The sequence below is a fragment of the Crinia signifera genome, chromosome 6 (assembly GCF_055691185.1).
Source record: "Crinia signifera chromosome 6, ASM5569118v1, whole genome shotgun sequence".
Lineage (NCBI taxonomy): Eukaryota > Metazoa > Chordata > Amphibia > Anura > Myobatrachidae > Crinia > Crinia signifera.
In genome coordinates, this window is record NC_139222.1 from 259,744,930 (window position 1) to 259,761,869 (window position 16,940).

Below are 16,940 nucleotides of genomic sequence, written 5' to 3' on the forward strand. Positions count from 1 at the left end.
GAATGTCGACATGGACACAGGATAAGGTGCCGCTGCGCTTGGCACACTATTTTATTCTCCCACCACGCCCTAGTAGATGGTAGGGCATGAAATTACGCCTGTCGGCACATGTCGGGTTAAAAAACAGTGAAAACCCCCAGGTCGGCCTTTTGACTGTTGACCTTGCCCATGTCGACCTAATGCGTGTGTCGACCTAGACCCACGTCGACCTTTCAGCATGTCGACCTAATCCCTTCTATTCAATCCCGACTCGATAGGGAGTGAATCGGGATGGATTCACACGGCAAGCCAAAACACATGCATTCAATTTTAAATATATAGGACAGATCTGTACTATATAGTCATTGCTTAAGAAACGCACCGCCAGGCATTGTGTATAGTTTGATAAGATAATCAACAATTACCCGCTGACAGCTATAAAACTCAAATACATGTCAATAATTAAGATGCAATAAAAGTTTATAGACTGGAACAGATTGATCGAGCAGGACCCATATCTAGAAAAATAAATTAGGCTTCATTACTTGCACAAGGATATCAATCTGATCTAGGTGGTAGGTGTTCTACACATTTCTAACGATAAAAGTAATATCGTTATCGTTGAGTAAATTCGTTTGCTCAAAAATGTATTTAAAACACAATAATCAGATCTAATAACTGTCCAATTTAATAAACATTTCACCAATCTGGATCGACCTCTGAATATAGCCTGTGGTAGAAACTTTAATTTCTGGATTTCCTGGGACAGTAGATCCTGGATCCTGGTCCAGTTGCCATTCTTACTATGTCTGCATGCCAAACCCCATCAACTTGGTGCTGCTAAAATTCCTGGAATGCATTCCTTTTTGATCTATCCCTTGGATATCAATGAAATTGGTGGATATGTATATACAGTTGAATTGGTGTTGGAAGCCGGCGAAAAACAGCAGGATTCCGACTATTGGGACACTGCGATAGTCGGAATCTGGAATTAAATACCCCAATATGCTACTTGGGGGGGGGGGGGGGAGGAAGGGGGGCAAGCATGGGGGTACACATAATGAAGGGTTAGCAGTCCAGAAGAGACAAAGCTTTTGATACATTTTTGGGAACTAAGAGCGGTTTGAAACACATTAATAAAGGAGGAAGGCTTAATTTTTGGGAAACGACAAAAAAAAAAAACCTGAAATAGGTGTCCCCCCCCCATTAATACCTAAACCCCCGGCTGGCAGTTGTTGTGTAGGCCAAGGCTACATAGCTGACACGTTTCCCTGCTTACGTATAACAGCGGCCTCTCTCAAAGCCGGCACATCCTGGAGCGGATGATACGCCGGAGGCGGTACCACTATCCATAGTGACCCAGGGAGGATCATAGCACCACCCGGATGACTATCAGCACCTGCAGTCAGTATTGTGCTTAATACCTTTGAACTGTGCCCCATCTAGCAGCACAACCTATGAGTGGTAATTCTACTGTAACCATACTGCACCTGATTTACAAAAGGTCATACTGCCATTCTGCCTTCTATGATTGACCATATTTGGAAAAAACGGTTATTTATATTACCACCACTAACCAAATAAAACATTACCAGCGGTTTTTCAGAAAAAGAGAAAATACCAATGTACCTTACTGACATCTCCTTTTTTTTATTTTTTAAATTGCATTGGCTGGTACATGTAGGGTTGTTTTTACAATTATATTTATATGTATTTTTATTTTACTTTATATAATTTTCTTGTCATTTATTATGATGCGTATAAAATATAAATTTTAATTAATCTAAATTTGACAGGCTTGTATTTGTATCACTCCCAGCGCTGTCTCAGCTTTCTACTTGTAGCTTCTTATAGGGAGTGAGAGGTCCTATTTAGGGGTCCGGTACAATATGCCGGCAGTCGGAATACCGATGCCGTAATCCCGCCCACTGCAATTCCGACAAGGGGCGCCACGCAGCGGGCCTGGTGCCTCGCGTTTGTTCTCCCACCTATGGGTGTCATGGACACCCATAGAGGGACAAAGTGCCGGCATTGCGGCGGTCAGGATTCCGGTGTCAGCATTTCGACCACCGGCATATTGACCGCATTCACTATTTAGACAAAGGCTGGAGTTGTTCTAGTGCTTCTAGAGACCTTTGAGAGGTCTCTGTGGAACCACTTCTGATTTTCCTTTGAAAATGAAATCCCTGATTTAGAAAAATCTCCCAATGGCAAATCTTATTAGACTTCCAAATGTTGGCTCTCCCATGTATAGACCTCAAGGTGTCCTTGAGGTCTATACATGCCAACATCTCATCGGCTTCTATACTATTTGATACAAACCTTATAGACTCTATCCTGATTGGTCTATCATCAACCTTAAATTTAAATTAAAATCGGTCTATTATTGGGTTACCATAGCAGAAAAGGGTTGGAGTAAAGGGGGTTATTCAGACCTGATTGCACCGCTGCGAATTTGCAGGCCGTGTGATTACCGATATAGGGTGCATGCGTACAGATCGCCGTACGCAAGGCATTCCTGGAATAATAACTTGCTAATTCCCCCGGGTACAAACTTTTTGGTTGGCAGAACAGTGATCAGGTCTGAATAACCGCTCAAAACCCGCTCTTTCTTTGGAACCGAAGTGTTAAGCTGGGCACACACCTACATATTTATCTGTCCAATCTATCTGGTGGGAACAAAATCCTGGAGATGTATGGGAGAAAATGACAATCAGCGATCATATTGCTCCGTGTGTACAGAGCTTAAAGCTGTGGACACACGGTGCAATATCGCTGGCAATATGGTCGCTGAGCGACCATATTGCCAGTGATTTGTAAGTGCCGTGGGCGATAAATCACCGGGTGCATACTCCCATGTTTGGCCCTAATAGTCACAGCTGTTTCCCTCTGCGGCACCCCTGGCAGAGTCCCTTTTCATCAGCGACCATCTTTGGTCGCTGACGAAAGCAGGACACTGAGCAATATATTGCTCCGTGTGTGCACAGCTTTAAGGAGCCCATACACGGTCCGTTGTGTAGGGCTCCGTTCTGTACTATGCGATGCGCGCTCCCGTGCATCACATAGTACGGTACAAAAAGTATGTGCTGCACATACTTTTTGTACTAGGTACACATCGGAACGGATCGCAGTGCATGCACACTGCATGCACTAGGGATGCGATCCGATACGATGTGTACTTTAAAAGTACAGAACGGACCGAAAAAACGGACCGTGTATGGGGGGCACTAGACTGATGTTTTATCACTCTGGGAAAAGAGGTCTTCCAATAACGTAAGAGGGGTTACACTGTCAGACTTTAGTGATTTTACCACCCAGGACCACAAGACATTGCTCAGTGGGGTATGGATAATTAGGTCACCAGCATTAGGTCGACATGAGCTAAGGTAGGCATGCAGGAAGGTCGACAGGGTCATTAGGTCGACAGGGTCATTAGGTCGACAGGGTCATTAGGTCGACAGGGTCATTAGGTCGACAGGGTCATTAGGTCGACAGGGTCATTAGGTCGACATTAAAAACAAAATCGACCCAGAATGTCACAGTCTGCGCTCGCCATGATTCAGGAACGGTGCCTCGCTACGCTCAGAACACTATTTTAATCTCCCACCGCGCCCTAGTGGATGGTAGGGTATGGAATACCGTCTGTCGGCAAATGTCGTGTTGACATGGACACCTCCCATGGCTCGCCATGCTTCGGACACACTATTTTATTCTCCCACCACACCTTAGTGGATGGTAGGGCATGGAACAATGCCTGTCAGCACATTTTGGCTGAAAAACAGTAAAAGTCCCAATGTCGACTTTAACCATGTCGACCAAACCCATGTCGACCTTAAGTCATGTTGACCTACATGCTGGTGAGCCAATAACCGTATCCCGCTCAGTGGGATCCAGGCCCATTACAGGATGGACGCTTCATCGGAGTGGAGAATAATATATAATATATGACCATTATGCAACTCATAGGGAAGATACCTTCAGCAGATGTTGGCTTAGGCGAAAAACCTCAGGAGATTTAAACAGAAGGCCAGAGAACAAGTTTACTTTTCTTACAGCCTTCACGGGACATATAATAAATAGCACTGAGAAATACGGCTTTCATCATTAGAGCATGGGAAATATAATTACTAATTATTATTGATGGAAAGCTGCCAGAATCTAATAAAACACGAGTTAAGGACAAAGGCCCAAATGTGCAGCCGCAATGACCCCGGAGACTGGAATTATAGACGGCTTCCATCTTTACTGGAAGGAAACCGTTTATTTCACTTGCAAGCAGAAGACGTGAGATATTTTTAGCTTCTAAATACAGGACTGTGCTTATTATACAGGGCCCATAGCCTGGCAGACTGTGTACACAGACAGTGCCAAGCATCGAGTCTGTGTTTCCAAAGCCTAATTTAGTAGGAAAGAATCTGGCTTAGATCCGCACATTACACAGTAAAGGCCCATACACACTGGGTGACACTGCGCCGAAAGCAGAAGCCGCCCGATGTGTACAGGGCAGTGATGTGCGCTACTCCGCGCTCCCAGACCATCGCCGGCGGCCGCCACTCAACCGCTGGTATAAAACAAGTAGATACATAGGACCGCTGGCACAGACCAGTCAGTACATCCATACACATATATTCCCTTAGCCTAAGTAAGAAAGACCGATACATCTCCGATGGTAAGGATTAATTTACCGTGAAGTTTTCCTGTGACTTGTAGTTCTCATCCAGGTACACTCGAGCTCGATTGTATTCTTTCATAGCATCACTTGACAGCAGATCTCTGAAAACGTAAATATGGAAATGATGAGGCAGAGAGACAAAAAGACTTTGTTGTAGCGCATATGGCCAGCCATCGGCACGGTGTTCTTACTAAGAGTAACCAATAAGTAATACAATAATACGAGTAATAAAACCGTAACAGTGATTGTGAGGTTATCAATGCACACGAGCAGCTCAGAACCGTTCTGCTTTGCTTCATGTCACGTTGGGGCAGGTACATTAAGCCTGGGGAAGTGATAAAGTGGCTGTGATAACGCACCAGCCAATCAGCTCTTGCCAAGTTAAAGGCTGGGAGGGAGTTTCTCCAAACTAAAAATGCGTAAAAAGCCCGTTATCGGGGTTTTTACCGTATTTTGGGATGCTCTAAGCATCCCCTGCCAGGTTACTGCGGGCTTCTACCACAACCCTGCACCGACCCTACCCCCCCAACCTGTGTCTGGGCAGCACAGAGCTGTGCTGCCCGGACCTGTGACCTCCTCCTCCCTGCACTATGATCCTCTTCCGGGTGCAGGGAAAAGGAGAGCCCGGCGTAGCAGCAGCGCCTGGTAAGGGAGGGAGGGGGGAGCCCAGTGAGTCCCGGCGACTCTCACCGTAAAGGACAGCTCTTAAGGCAATAGCGGTCCTTTGCCATAATTATCGCATATGTTAGAACATATGCGATAATTATGTATGCGATGGGTGGCGAAGGGGGGCAGAGCTGGGCCGCAATTGTTAGAGAATCTCCCCCACTCTGTTTTCTAAGCTTCCACAAGGCTATCCCTATCTAACTGGACAGTGCTGCATAATGTATTGGTGCTTCACTGTTGGCGTCCCAAAGGCATAACAATCATATACATTAATACACCATGAGTCCTAAAAAGGTCTTATTATCATAACTTCTACTCAAGTATGATTGTATATAAATCAATTGTAGCCAATGTATGTAACATTATCAAAATGTTACACACACACACACACACACACACACACACACACACACACACACACCCCTCACCGGCCAATCAGCTCCTACCTGTCATTTTTCAAACCAAGCTTGTAACTTCACAGTTAGGAGCGGATTGGCCAGTGATAAAAAATGAGAATTTCAAGTTCAAAGGCATTCTCCTTTCTAAAACAACCTTTAAGCTTAAAAAAAACAATTGGATTTTACAGTTACTTGTAGAAGTTTCCAAAAACGATCAGAACGAAAAATATTTGACATTAAGTGGTATTTATTGAGGGGGAAGATATTCTACTGCACACCATCAACTTCCCATCAGTCACTGAAAGACCCTGCAGCTGCATAAAACCACTGATAACAGATGAATCGCTCTCACATTGCTAAAAAAGTAAATACAATACAATACAATACAATAATATAACAGACATGTCAATACTGAATGTGACGACAAATGCTGAGAGCAGCTTTTGCACGCACGGTAAATTGCATTTTACATACAGTGGCTTTTACATCCAGTCACCGGATCATGGTAAAATGATCTTTGGTTCATTAGTGACAGCTGCATTGCCACTCGCCTGCTCCAGGACTGTAATTTATAGGGCTGCGATTGTTTCATTAGGTGCTGCTTACACAAGATACAATCTTTTGATCATCATGAAGAGTTGACACAGTGAGCGCTCGAGCAGTTTACTGGTCAACGTCAAGAGTCTCACAACACATTAGATGTGGAATTACTCATCTAGTGAATGACATGTTTGCACAACCTCATATTACCCAGAAGTGGGCACGTTACGTCTGCAATATCTCATCCACTGTAAACCACTCGGCCATGCGATTCCTCTCAGCTAGTGCAGGCAGTAACATTAAAGGAGCCAGCTAAATCAGCTCCTAACAGCCATGTTGTCCATCTATGTTTTGCTGGCATTTGCAGGAGAGAGTAGCATAGCTTGCACTCACTTATACACAAATATAAATGATATACATATGCACCTGCCATTGTACTGTACAGGCCACATATGCGTTCTGCATGCTGCAAAAATTTTGGGTACTTGTGTATTATCACGGCGCCCATCGCATCGCTTACCACTAAAAAAGGTATGCAATGGTATGCGATTTTCACGTCAAAACGGAAAAATGTACAATTAAATATCGCATTGCATGCCAGCAAATGGCATGCGATGCGATCGCATGTGATTTTTAATTGTACAAGCACCCTGATGGGTGCATACAATGTTACATGCCTCCAGAATGTTAAATGCCCCCCCCCCCCCCCACTATGAACGCCAACCCAAAGTGCGGCGAGCACAGCGGTACGTGTCCTCCGACCTTTTCATACCCCCACTATCCACGTTGGCGTGGAGTTGATTTTAGATAGTTTGGCGAGTGCAGCGAGCCACCGAGTCCAAAGCGTGGCATGCACAGAGAGCCACGCGAGGGGCCGCGGAATACGAGCTTGAATCGTGGTGAGCGCAGCGAGCAGACGTGGAATACATGTGAAGTCATCTGTGTCGGCTCGCTGCGCTCGCCACACTATCTAAAATCAACTCCACACCAACGTGGATAGTGGGGGTATGAAAAGGTCGGAGGATGCGTACCGCTGCGCTCGCCACGCTTCCGGTTGGCGTTGATAGTGAGGGTGGCGTAGACAATGGGGGTGCATTTAACATTGAAAGCACCCATTAGGGTGCTTATACAATAAAAAATCGGATTGCATCGCATGCGGTTATATCACATGCGATGTACTAAGATGAACATCGTGGGCGCCGTGATAATACACAAGTACCAAATTTTGTTTACCCCCTTTCAAAGAAACGTGTCACAGAGAAATGTTTTCATCCATATGCTTATAGTTGCGGAGGCAGAACGCAAGCCCATTTGCAGGGCATAAATTTGCATGTTTTCGCACTAGAGCTGTAGTTGTGCAATTTCGGTGACATTCGCATTTTATGTAGATCATGCCAACTAAATTGCGGACAGCAGATTATGCAATGAATTCCACCTGTTTTCAGGAAGGTGTTTTACACTAGGGATAGTACTTGTCCAAGTGCGCGCTGGTAGCCATGACTGCATGATGACCTTTGACCTCATCGACCATTTTTGCTGGATCCCGAGTCAGTGAATTGCGCAGAGAGAGACTGGCATCCTGAACCAAAAGGGCTGCCACAGCATTTTGCTGCGCCACGCTGGTCTACAGCATGAAAATGCCCAAAACATCCCTACAGGCGATGCCAGAGCTTACTCGGAGGAACAGAACAAGAATGAAGGCTTCAAGTCATGGAATGGCCGGAACACCCTCCAGGCTCTGAGCCGGCTTTGGATGAAATGGACAGAATGGTGAAAGCAACTTAGAAGAGCAAAACATCTGTGGGGACTCAGACAGTACTGGGCAGAGACGGATTTCCATTGCAGTTATACTGTATCTGCAAGGCTGCTGCATTCAGGGTTGTTGCCGGATCAACCCGGGTCACTGTGCGGTGTGAAAAGGGTTAAAAGGGTCAGACCCGACTTGCTGGGCAGTTTGGGCGGATAACCTGTTTCGAGTTACCTGGGTCCTGTTCACACTATAAGGAGAAAGCAGGTGTCAGATCGAAGTGCAGCCTCCTCCCCCAACATGACCCATTCCATTACAAAATGCTCTGTTCCTGGACTTCCCTGCCAGTGGCAGTTACAGAGGTTGGACTCCAGCACAGTCCAAATTTCAAAGAGGGGGGGGTCACATCAACTGCCAGTGCGTCCAGGACAGTGATGTTTGAGGTGGCAGTAGGTGTGGCTCCCCTTTTTGAATATTGGACTGTGCTGCAGCACAACCTCTGTAACTGCCACTGGCAGGGAAGTCCAGAAACAGAGCATTTTGTACCTAATGGAATGGGTTATGTTGGAGGGTATGCCTCATCTGTATAGTGGGATACTTTCATATAAGGCATGTTCTGCCAAACTTGCCTACTTTCACCAAAAATAGTGGGAGACCACTTTTTTTTGCGTAGTGGATAAGGACAGATGATAAATTATGCAAATTGTGTCTTTAGTCCCTCCCCATGCACCAGTGATACATGGCATTTACCTGGGACTGGGGCCAGGCCTGGGACATTAAGACCGGCCAATGTAGCGAACAGCATTATAGCCCCATACACACTAGGTAACCTAGATAAGTTGAGGAATACTGCACTAGAACAAGATTCTGTTATTCTGCAAAGTCGGCATTTCATCACATGTCCGTTTTAAAATGTTGAAGAAAATATTCCACAGTTCTGCAAACACTAACATGAACACTAGAGGGCAGCATCTTACAACTTTCACAGCCATCGTAACCGTAATTTAAAGAGCCTGAAAAAAGTGAGCTTATTTATTTAAAAGGCCTTGATTAACATCATATTGTTCACAGGCACAAAGCCCCTCAGGAAAGTAACAGCTGAAATTTATTTGCTTTACAAATTGCACATTAATCTTGCATTGCTATCTGGTAATGGTTGACTTTAAATGTATGCATATGGATGTTAACATGCAGGAATAAATGTATCCTTGTTACAGCAACATTGTTCCATTGCTCTGTATACCTAGAATAAACTGAGGAAGGAATACGAAGCAGAACACAATTGGGAACCGTCAGGGGAATCAGGTGGGGACCGCAGAGACAGTCCAGTGGAGAAATGGGCAATGCCAATCATAGGCAACCTACTGTACTGAACCATGCTGTATTTAAGGTGCCCACTCACTAGTGCAATTTGGGTTCTTATTTTATTTAACATGATTTCGATTTGATTAAAAAAAAAAAAACAAGTAAAAACACAACACCACCTAAAACATTACATCCAGAAAAAAATGGGGAAAATAGAGTTTCCTTCCTCTGGGACTGTAAGACCAGGCCTGTGATTGGCAGAGAGAGCTGGATTCCTGTAGGAAGCCACTCCCTGCCCGATGGTCAGCCCTAGCCAGCTTCTCTGTGCTAAAAAAATAAATAATAATAATAATTAATTATTTCCTTATATCAGATTGGTCTTTGATAAGACAGGGCATTCATACAGGTAATGATTGAGCTCTAACAAAGTGGCGGGTGAAATCGCGGGACTACGGAAACAAACTGAAGAGTAATACGACCGTGGAGGACTTGGTCAATTATTACAGGCCCTTTTGTTTCTTAGTCACCAGCGAATGGGTAGGTCAAGGAACACAAAATAATAACATAGTCCAAGAGGATCGGTGTAAGGACAGATGAGGCATACGCTCCCCATTGCTCCTCTTCCTACTGGAAAAGGAGGACTGTGATAACGGGATTCTCTTCCCTCCCAAGGACTGCATCTGTATATTAAAATGCATTTTAAGAAAGGCCCCAAGTCCACTCCACTTTAACTAATGGAGTCCTCCTGCCAGGGTACTGCAGTAAAATAAGCCCATTATTGCTCCCTGACCTGGTTTGCCCTGCAGTCCCCATGAGTTGGAGTGGAGGTGCTACCACAGAAGACATCTGTACAACCTCCTCGGGTTGTTCCGGGTCTTTTGGAGCAGATGTGCTTATGTCCTATGCTGGGTGGTTTTGCGGTGTAGAAAGTTGTGTAGGACACAACATGCAGTCACCACCCAGTCAGTCTTGTCCACCTGCATGTTGATGGGCATATAAAATATGCCAAGGCATTTTCTACAATATGGTGTGTCCTGGAGAGCCATGTAATTGTAGACCCGCTTCTCCTTGGTTAGAAGTCTTTGCAGATACAGCTTCATAAAGTTCTCGTGCAGTGAAAAGGCCTCATCCGCACCGAAAACAAAATCAAGCCGTGCTTAGTTTCCTCCATAGAAGGCAAATGTAGAGTCTGAGAGATGAGACTCTCGAAGAATGCCGTAATTCTTGAGGGAGCCACCATATGAAGCACAGCCATTTTTGCCAACATCTATAAAAAATTAATTCATAGTTTGCATTCACCCCCCACCAGAATGATGCTCAAGTATCCCTCCTGGCATGGATTCAGAAGCATAAACTAGTAGCGACGACACTTACTTGACCAGCTTGTCCACGTGAGACATAGAAGCTTCATAGTTCTTCCCACCAACTTCTTGACAGTGCAAAGATAAAAACTGAGGCTTCTGTGCATGCACAGCCTGAAACACAGAAGCAGACACGACCATGAGTAATTACAGCAATGCAGATTGGTAATGCACATTCCACGGCTTTCATAGTCAGCTTAAATCCATTATTTTGTAACATTTCTTTGATTTAACAGAGCAAAAACCATATAGTTTCAAAAAGTGCAGTATATCAAAGAACGTAGGTAACAAGTAACATGAAAACTTATTACAGACAAAGATATAAATAGTAGTATATCTGAATAGAATATGCATCAGGAGTGACAAAAGGCAATGCACTGTACCTACAACCCAAGTGTGGCATGCACATTCCCTAAAACAAAATGCCCCCTTAACAAATGATAAACAAGCAAAATGTAGATTGGGGGGGGGGGTAATCCAATAGAATCTAGGGTTTATACCGAGAGGTGCCATGGAAACCACCGTTTCCGACATTTGAGAGCCAAAATAAAAATATATTCAACCCTCCCAGAGATTGAAAAGAGGGGTGGCCTTAGGGCTGTTATTTACTAAAATGTGGGTTTTCCAGAAGAGGACATGTTGCCCATAGTGACCTATCAGATTATACTTCTTTAACTAGCACCTTCTAGAAGATAATGGGTAGAGTAGGATTGGACGCTACGGGCAACAGCTCTATAACCAAAAACTCATACTTTAGTAAATATACTACAGGTTGAGTATCCCGTATCCAAAATGCTCGGGACCAGGAGAATTTTGGATAACGGATTATTTTAATATTTCAATGATGTATTTTGAAGTATCTTGCATTTATGCTGTATAAACACATAAAATACACACAAATATATTTTATTTCTTCAAAAAACAAGGTTTCAAAACATGAAACAAAATGTGTGTACTATCTCAGATATTGAATTTGAATGCCAAGCAATCATTTTCTTGCACATATATAGTGCCAGTTACATATCATGTCCTCAGTAATGCTGTTACATATGTCCCCAGTGAGTTTTTAGCAAAAAAAATATTTTTTTTTCACTTTCTGGAATGTATGGTTTTCGGAATAATTCGGATAACGGATACTCGGATACGGGATACTCAACCTGTACCAAGTCTCTTTATGCAAGGCAGTCTCAAGCCAAATCATTTAAAAGGCAAAAAATGGATTAGCTCAGAAAAAAAATAAATTATGGCCACCGCTGAGATAAAAATTTCTAAAAAGGAGGATGAAAAATATATAAAAGAAAAATCAGGTGAGTGCAACAAGTTAGAGGAAAGGGTGGAAGGTCAGAACAATTTAGAGCTTCAGAACTCCAAAACAGAACAAGTTTTCGAAGGTGCTGTGTTATTTTTTTTTTTTGGGGGGGGGGGGAGACACACAGGGTCATTTGCATGGCTAAACTCAGCTTGAGCGTTAAGTCTACGGTAAACTGGTACGGTTTGGCAAACCTTAACTCGGGTGTGTATACACACGATTGCCCCGTGTAAAATTAACCTCTTCAGTTTTATTTGTTCTCAGTACAATAATGCAAATATATAGGTGAGATTTTTTTCCCTCACAAAGATGGTAGAAACACAGGATTATGTCTCTATTTGTCTAGGCCGAAACCTGATCTGAAATCGTAGTTCCATTCAGCTTTCAGTTTACATGCAGTGGTCGGACCGGTACGTGCTTTTGTACCAGGACATCTAACACACATTCCTCAGCCCCAAGTACGGAGAGAGATGTACATGCAGGGTGCCCATTTCCTCAGAATGCTCCCCAACAGGAACTATTGCAGCTATTATAGTTCTACAGGCCCTAACACTGCAATTACAACCAAAATAATAATGTATTATAGTTTCAGGTTTACCATTTCTTAATTTTTAGAAGGTGTGCAACCAGTGCACACACTTTAGGTCGGTGTGTGACTTGTACATTAGAGGACAGTTCATTTGCCCCTACTGCGTTTACCACAGTTCGTACATAACAGCATTTGGCAGCATTTTACTAGCACAAAATCAACAGTCCACAAACTAAAACTCCAAAAGAGCAATGCAGATATTCACAATAATGATGTCTGCAACCTGACTACAAGCATCCCGAACATAAGTAATTGGGGGAGCAGTAGCGTTAGGCTGTAGGGAGGTGTGTGTGCGTGTCTGCCTGTGTGCGTGTCTGCCTGTGTGCGTGTCTGCCTGTGTGCGTGTCTGCCTGTGTGCGTGTCTGCCTGTGTGCGTGTCTGCCTGTGTGCGTGTCTGCCTGTGTGCGTGTCTGCCTGTGTGCGTGTCTGCCTGTGTGCGTGTCTGCCTGTGTGTCTGTGTGTGTGTGTGTGTGTGTGTGTGTGTGTGTGTGTGTGGGTGAGTGGGGGGATCATTACCCATTATTTATAATGAGTCATAAGTGGTTGGCAGCACTGTACATATGGTACAATAAAGCAATACAGGGTACACAGAACTAAACATTACAGTAACTGAGGGACAGATTTATGAACCTCGGTGATGTGATAAAGCAGCTGGTACTTTATCACCAGCCAGTCAGCTCCTAACTGTCAAGTTACAGGCTGGGTTTGAAAGAAAAGACAGATAGAAGCTGATTGGCTGGTGATAAAGTACCAGCCACATTATTACTTCACAGAGCTTAATAAATCTGCCCCTAAAACTACAACAGAGCACATAACAGTTCACATCACAACTTTCAGTACACAATACAGCTGAGATATAGGGAAGCAAAGGAGTTCTCCGTGTACTACCAGGGGCGCGTTGTTGAGATGAACAATTATTGAGTGAGATGAGATGCGGGTATAGAGGGTCGCTGAGTGCTGTAATTGAAGTGTGAGGGCTGTGAGAACAGGAGGGTAGATGGCCCAATGAGCTTACAATCTAGAGGGTGGGGGCAACAGACAGGTAACATGAGGTGCAGACAAGTGACATGAGGTTAAGTATTGGCACTCAGAAGGGGTCCTTAGGGTTAGGCTGCAGTGTGTGTGTGTGTGTGTGTGTGTTTGGGGGGGGGTTTCAGCTTTAGGAGGTAGGATATGGCTCTAGCAGGGACTGTTAGGTTACTGGGGGTGGGGGGAGGGGGTTAAGGGTAAGTAAAGTTAGCTGATTCCTGTTGGGATTCCCTCCATTGTGATTGCGGTGCTGGTATTCTGACTGCCGGCATTCCCAGTTCCATTCAACCGTATGTATCCCCTTTAGGGAACCTGCAGCTGTATGTGTACAGTTATACATAAATGCTTGTAACAATGGTTGCAACAGTGCCAGATTAAGCCTTCAGGGGGCCTGGGTCAATTTAGACAGGGGGGCCCCCTTGCACTTGTCATTACTGGCCGCATGGGAGAATATTACACTGTCGTCATGAATAAAGGCAGTATAAACTTACAGGGAGGAGGGGGAGATATATCTATCTATCTATCTATCTATCTATATATATATATATATATATATATATATATATATATATATACACACACACATATACATACTGTATAGAGACCGTACTGTAGAAGACCTCACAGGCTCAGTGCTGCCTCTGATTAAAAACCCTCCCATGACTAGGCTGCTTTTGCTGTCCTCCATGGGCCTGAGAAGCATGTAATGAGCTCCACCAACCAGGGCTCAGCACAGGACTTTAACTTCTTGTGCAAAGTCTCATGGGACTTCACCTACTCCCACATTGGCAGATAGGTGAAGCTGCAGCACTACCCCACTCCCATGCACAACACTTAGTTGAAAAACAAACAAACATATATATATATATATATATATATATATATATATATATATATTTTTTTAATACATGCCGACCACAGGAGGCCCCTAGCTAGAAGGGGGCCCAGGGGTACTGCCCCCCTTTGCCCCCCCTTTAATGTGGCCCTGGGTTGCAATTAGCCCTCACTACTACTGCAGTTGAGATTATAATATGCAAATCCCCCCCACTGTACACTAACTATAATGGTGCGTACACACGAGGCGATATATCTCTGAGTGATATATCACTCAATGTCTCCTTTTCATCGGCGACTAGAGATGGTCGCTGATGAAAAGAAACCTCTGCCGGGGGAGCCATAGAGGTAATCAGCTAGTCGCAGGAGCAAGCTCCTGCGACCAGCGATTAGAACACTCCCAATTATAACACTTCCATCACTGGCAATATGGTCGCCAGCGACCATATTGCCAGCGATATCAGCCCACTTCGCCACTGTGCTCGATTCTACCTTTAGTCCTCAATAGCTTGTTACATTTCTGGTCTCACAGGCTACCGTACTTTGTATTAATTAAAACAGAGTTGGCCTTCAGCAGCGCTTTGTTTTTAACCTCCTGGGGAAAACGTTTCTAAGTTTGTTTGGTAGGCAGAAGGAAATCACAAGAACTTACAACCGGTGCAGAAAAATTGGTGCACTAACAACCTGCACTAAGCCGCCGCACTGATGTAGACCTACTACTTCTGTGCCAGCTACTAAGCACATTTGCAGTCCCAGTGTTTAAGCTTTCCCACATTCCCATTCCCCTTTAGAAAACACCGCTATTGATTTAGCTGCCGTCTTCTGGATGACAAACAAATGTCACCCTGACCAGCTCCTGTCCTCTCAGATAGCGAGAGAGAGAGAGACAGAGGTCCATAGAGCTGATCAGCGGCTGAGTGATAAGAAAACGCCACCACGTGAAATGAATACACGGTAAGAGGAGCAGGCCCTGACTGCACAACAGATAAACTGCACTTCTATCTAGAGGTTTATGCTTTCAAAGGTGACCGTGCCAGGCCAAAGCCAAGGAAGGCTCCAACGCCTAACACGTTTCATTCATTAAGACTTTACCAGTAGAAGCGGCGCTCACCAAAACCATTTTAAAAGAAATGTAGCCATACAACTTAAAAAAAAAAAAAAAAAAAAAAATAATAATTTAAAATTTAAGTTGCTTATTTGTAATTAAAAGCACAAAATCTGATTTTATAATAATGGCATTAGAAACAACAACAACAACAACAACAACAACAACAGCGTATTCAAGTGGTAGCTTTTGTTATATATAAACCCTAAAAACTAGGCATAAATAATGGAAAGGGCAAACAAACACTTTCCATTTTCTTCAGTCAATTCTTTTAGCAGGGAATCTATTTACAAATCTTCACCATAGACCTTAGAGCATGGGTCTTCAACCTGTGGCCCTCCAGATGTTGTGAAACTACATGTTCCAACATGCATTCCCACATTTTTCCTATAAGAGCATGCCAAAACTGTCAGGGCATGCTGGGACATGTAGTTCCACAACATCTGGAGGGCCACAGGTTGAAGACATGTGCCTTAGAGGATGGTGCACCTGAGTGGTATTACTAAACTAATTGAGCATCTACAACTATCTGTGTGTATGTTGTGAGAGGCAGAAAGGAGCCTGTATTAGGAGGAGATGTGCCACATGGAGTAGTCTGGGGTTGCTCCAAGGTAGGTAGCTCTTAGTTTAGATATATTTAAGTAAGGAGCCATTATCATGTGGCTACTTGCTGGTTAATCGTAGACCCAATTTAGGGTAACGGTGGTGTGGGGTGCGGTGCCCCTGGAATGGTTTGGCTTGGTAGCTCTAGTGTGTCACACCCGTACATTAACACTTCGCACTATTTTTTTTTTTCTTCTCATTAACACTTTTTTATTTTAATGTCATTTCATTTTTTTTTTGTCTCTAGCTGTCTATACATAGCTTTGGCTTCCTATCACTAATATTTATTAACACTAAAGTATTTCACTGGCGTGCTACTCTGAGCTTTCTAGCTTATGCTAGTTTTTTTGAGGTTCCGCACCCTGCACCCAGATATAGTGCTAGGGACCCCCAATATACAGAGATGTGTTGATGATAGCTTGGGGGCATATCATATACCTGTGCAGGTATATGTCACCAAAATCTCTGAATTCTATTATCATGTAGTGTAGTCCTGCATAACGTGGAGAGCTGGGCACCCATAGCGGCCGGATTTATTAAACACCCCCCCCCCCCCCAGGGAGAGCTGTTATGCCCAGTGTTAACGACTCTCCTTATCAGCACCCACGGCATCCCTGCACAATCACACTTTCCCCCCGGCCGGCTGTAATGGGCAGGTGCGAGATCTCCAGCGCAGCCCGGAGCCAGCAGTAGGGCTGGCATGCAGTGGGGATAGGACAATGCTAGCCCTGAGCTGATGCCTGATTTAATGCCTAGGTAGCTGTTAATACATTGCCCCTGCTGCTAAATACTGTGGGGGGGGG

At 44.2% G+C, this 16,940-nt stretch overlaps 1 protein-coding gene across 2 annotated transcripts in view; it reads right to left on the reverse strand.

Annotated features, from left to right (window-relative positions):
• INPP5A (inositol polyphosphate-5-phosphatase A) overlaps positions 1-16,940 on the reverse strand; it is a 394,465-nt gene that overhangs the window by 232,913 nt on the left and 144,612 nt on the right. For both annotated transcript variants that reach the window (XM_083149447.1, XM_083149448.1), the window contains exons 3-4: positions 10,682-10,782; positions 4,665-4,752 (exon numbers count right to left, since the gene is read on the reverse strand). In XM_083149447.1, coding sequence (XP_083005573.1) covers positions 4,665-4,752; positions 10,682-10,782 — 189 coding nt within the window. The remainder of the gene's footprint in view (positions 1-4,664; positions 4,753-10,681; positions 10,783-16,940) is intronic.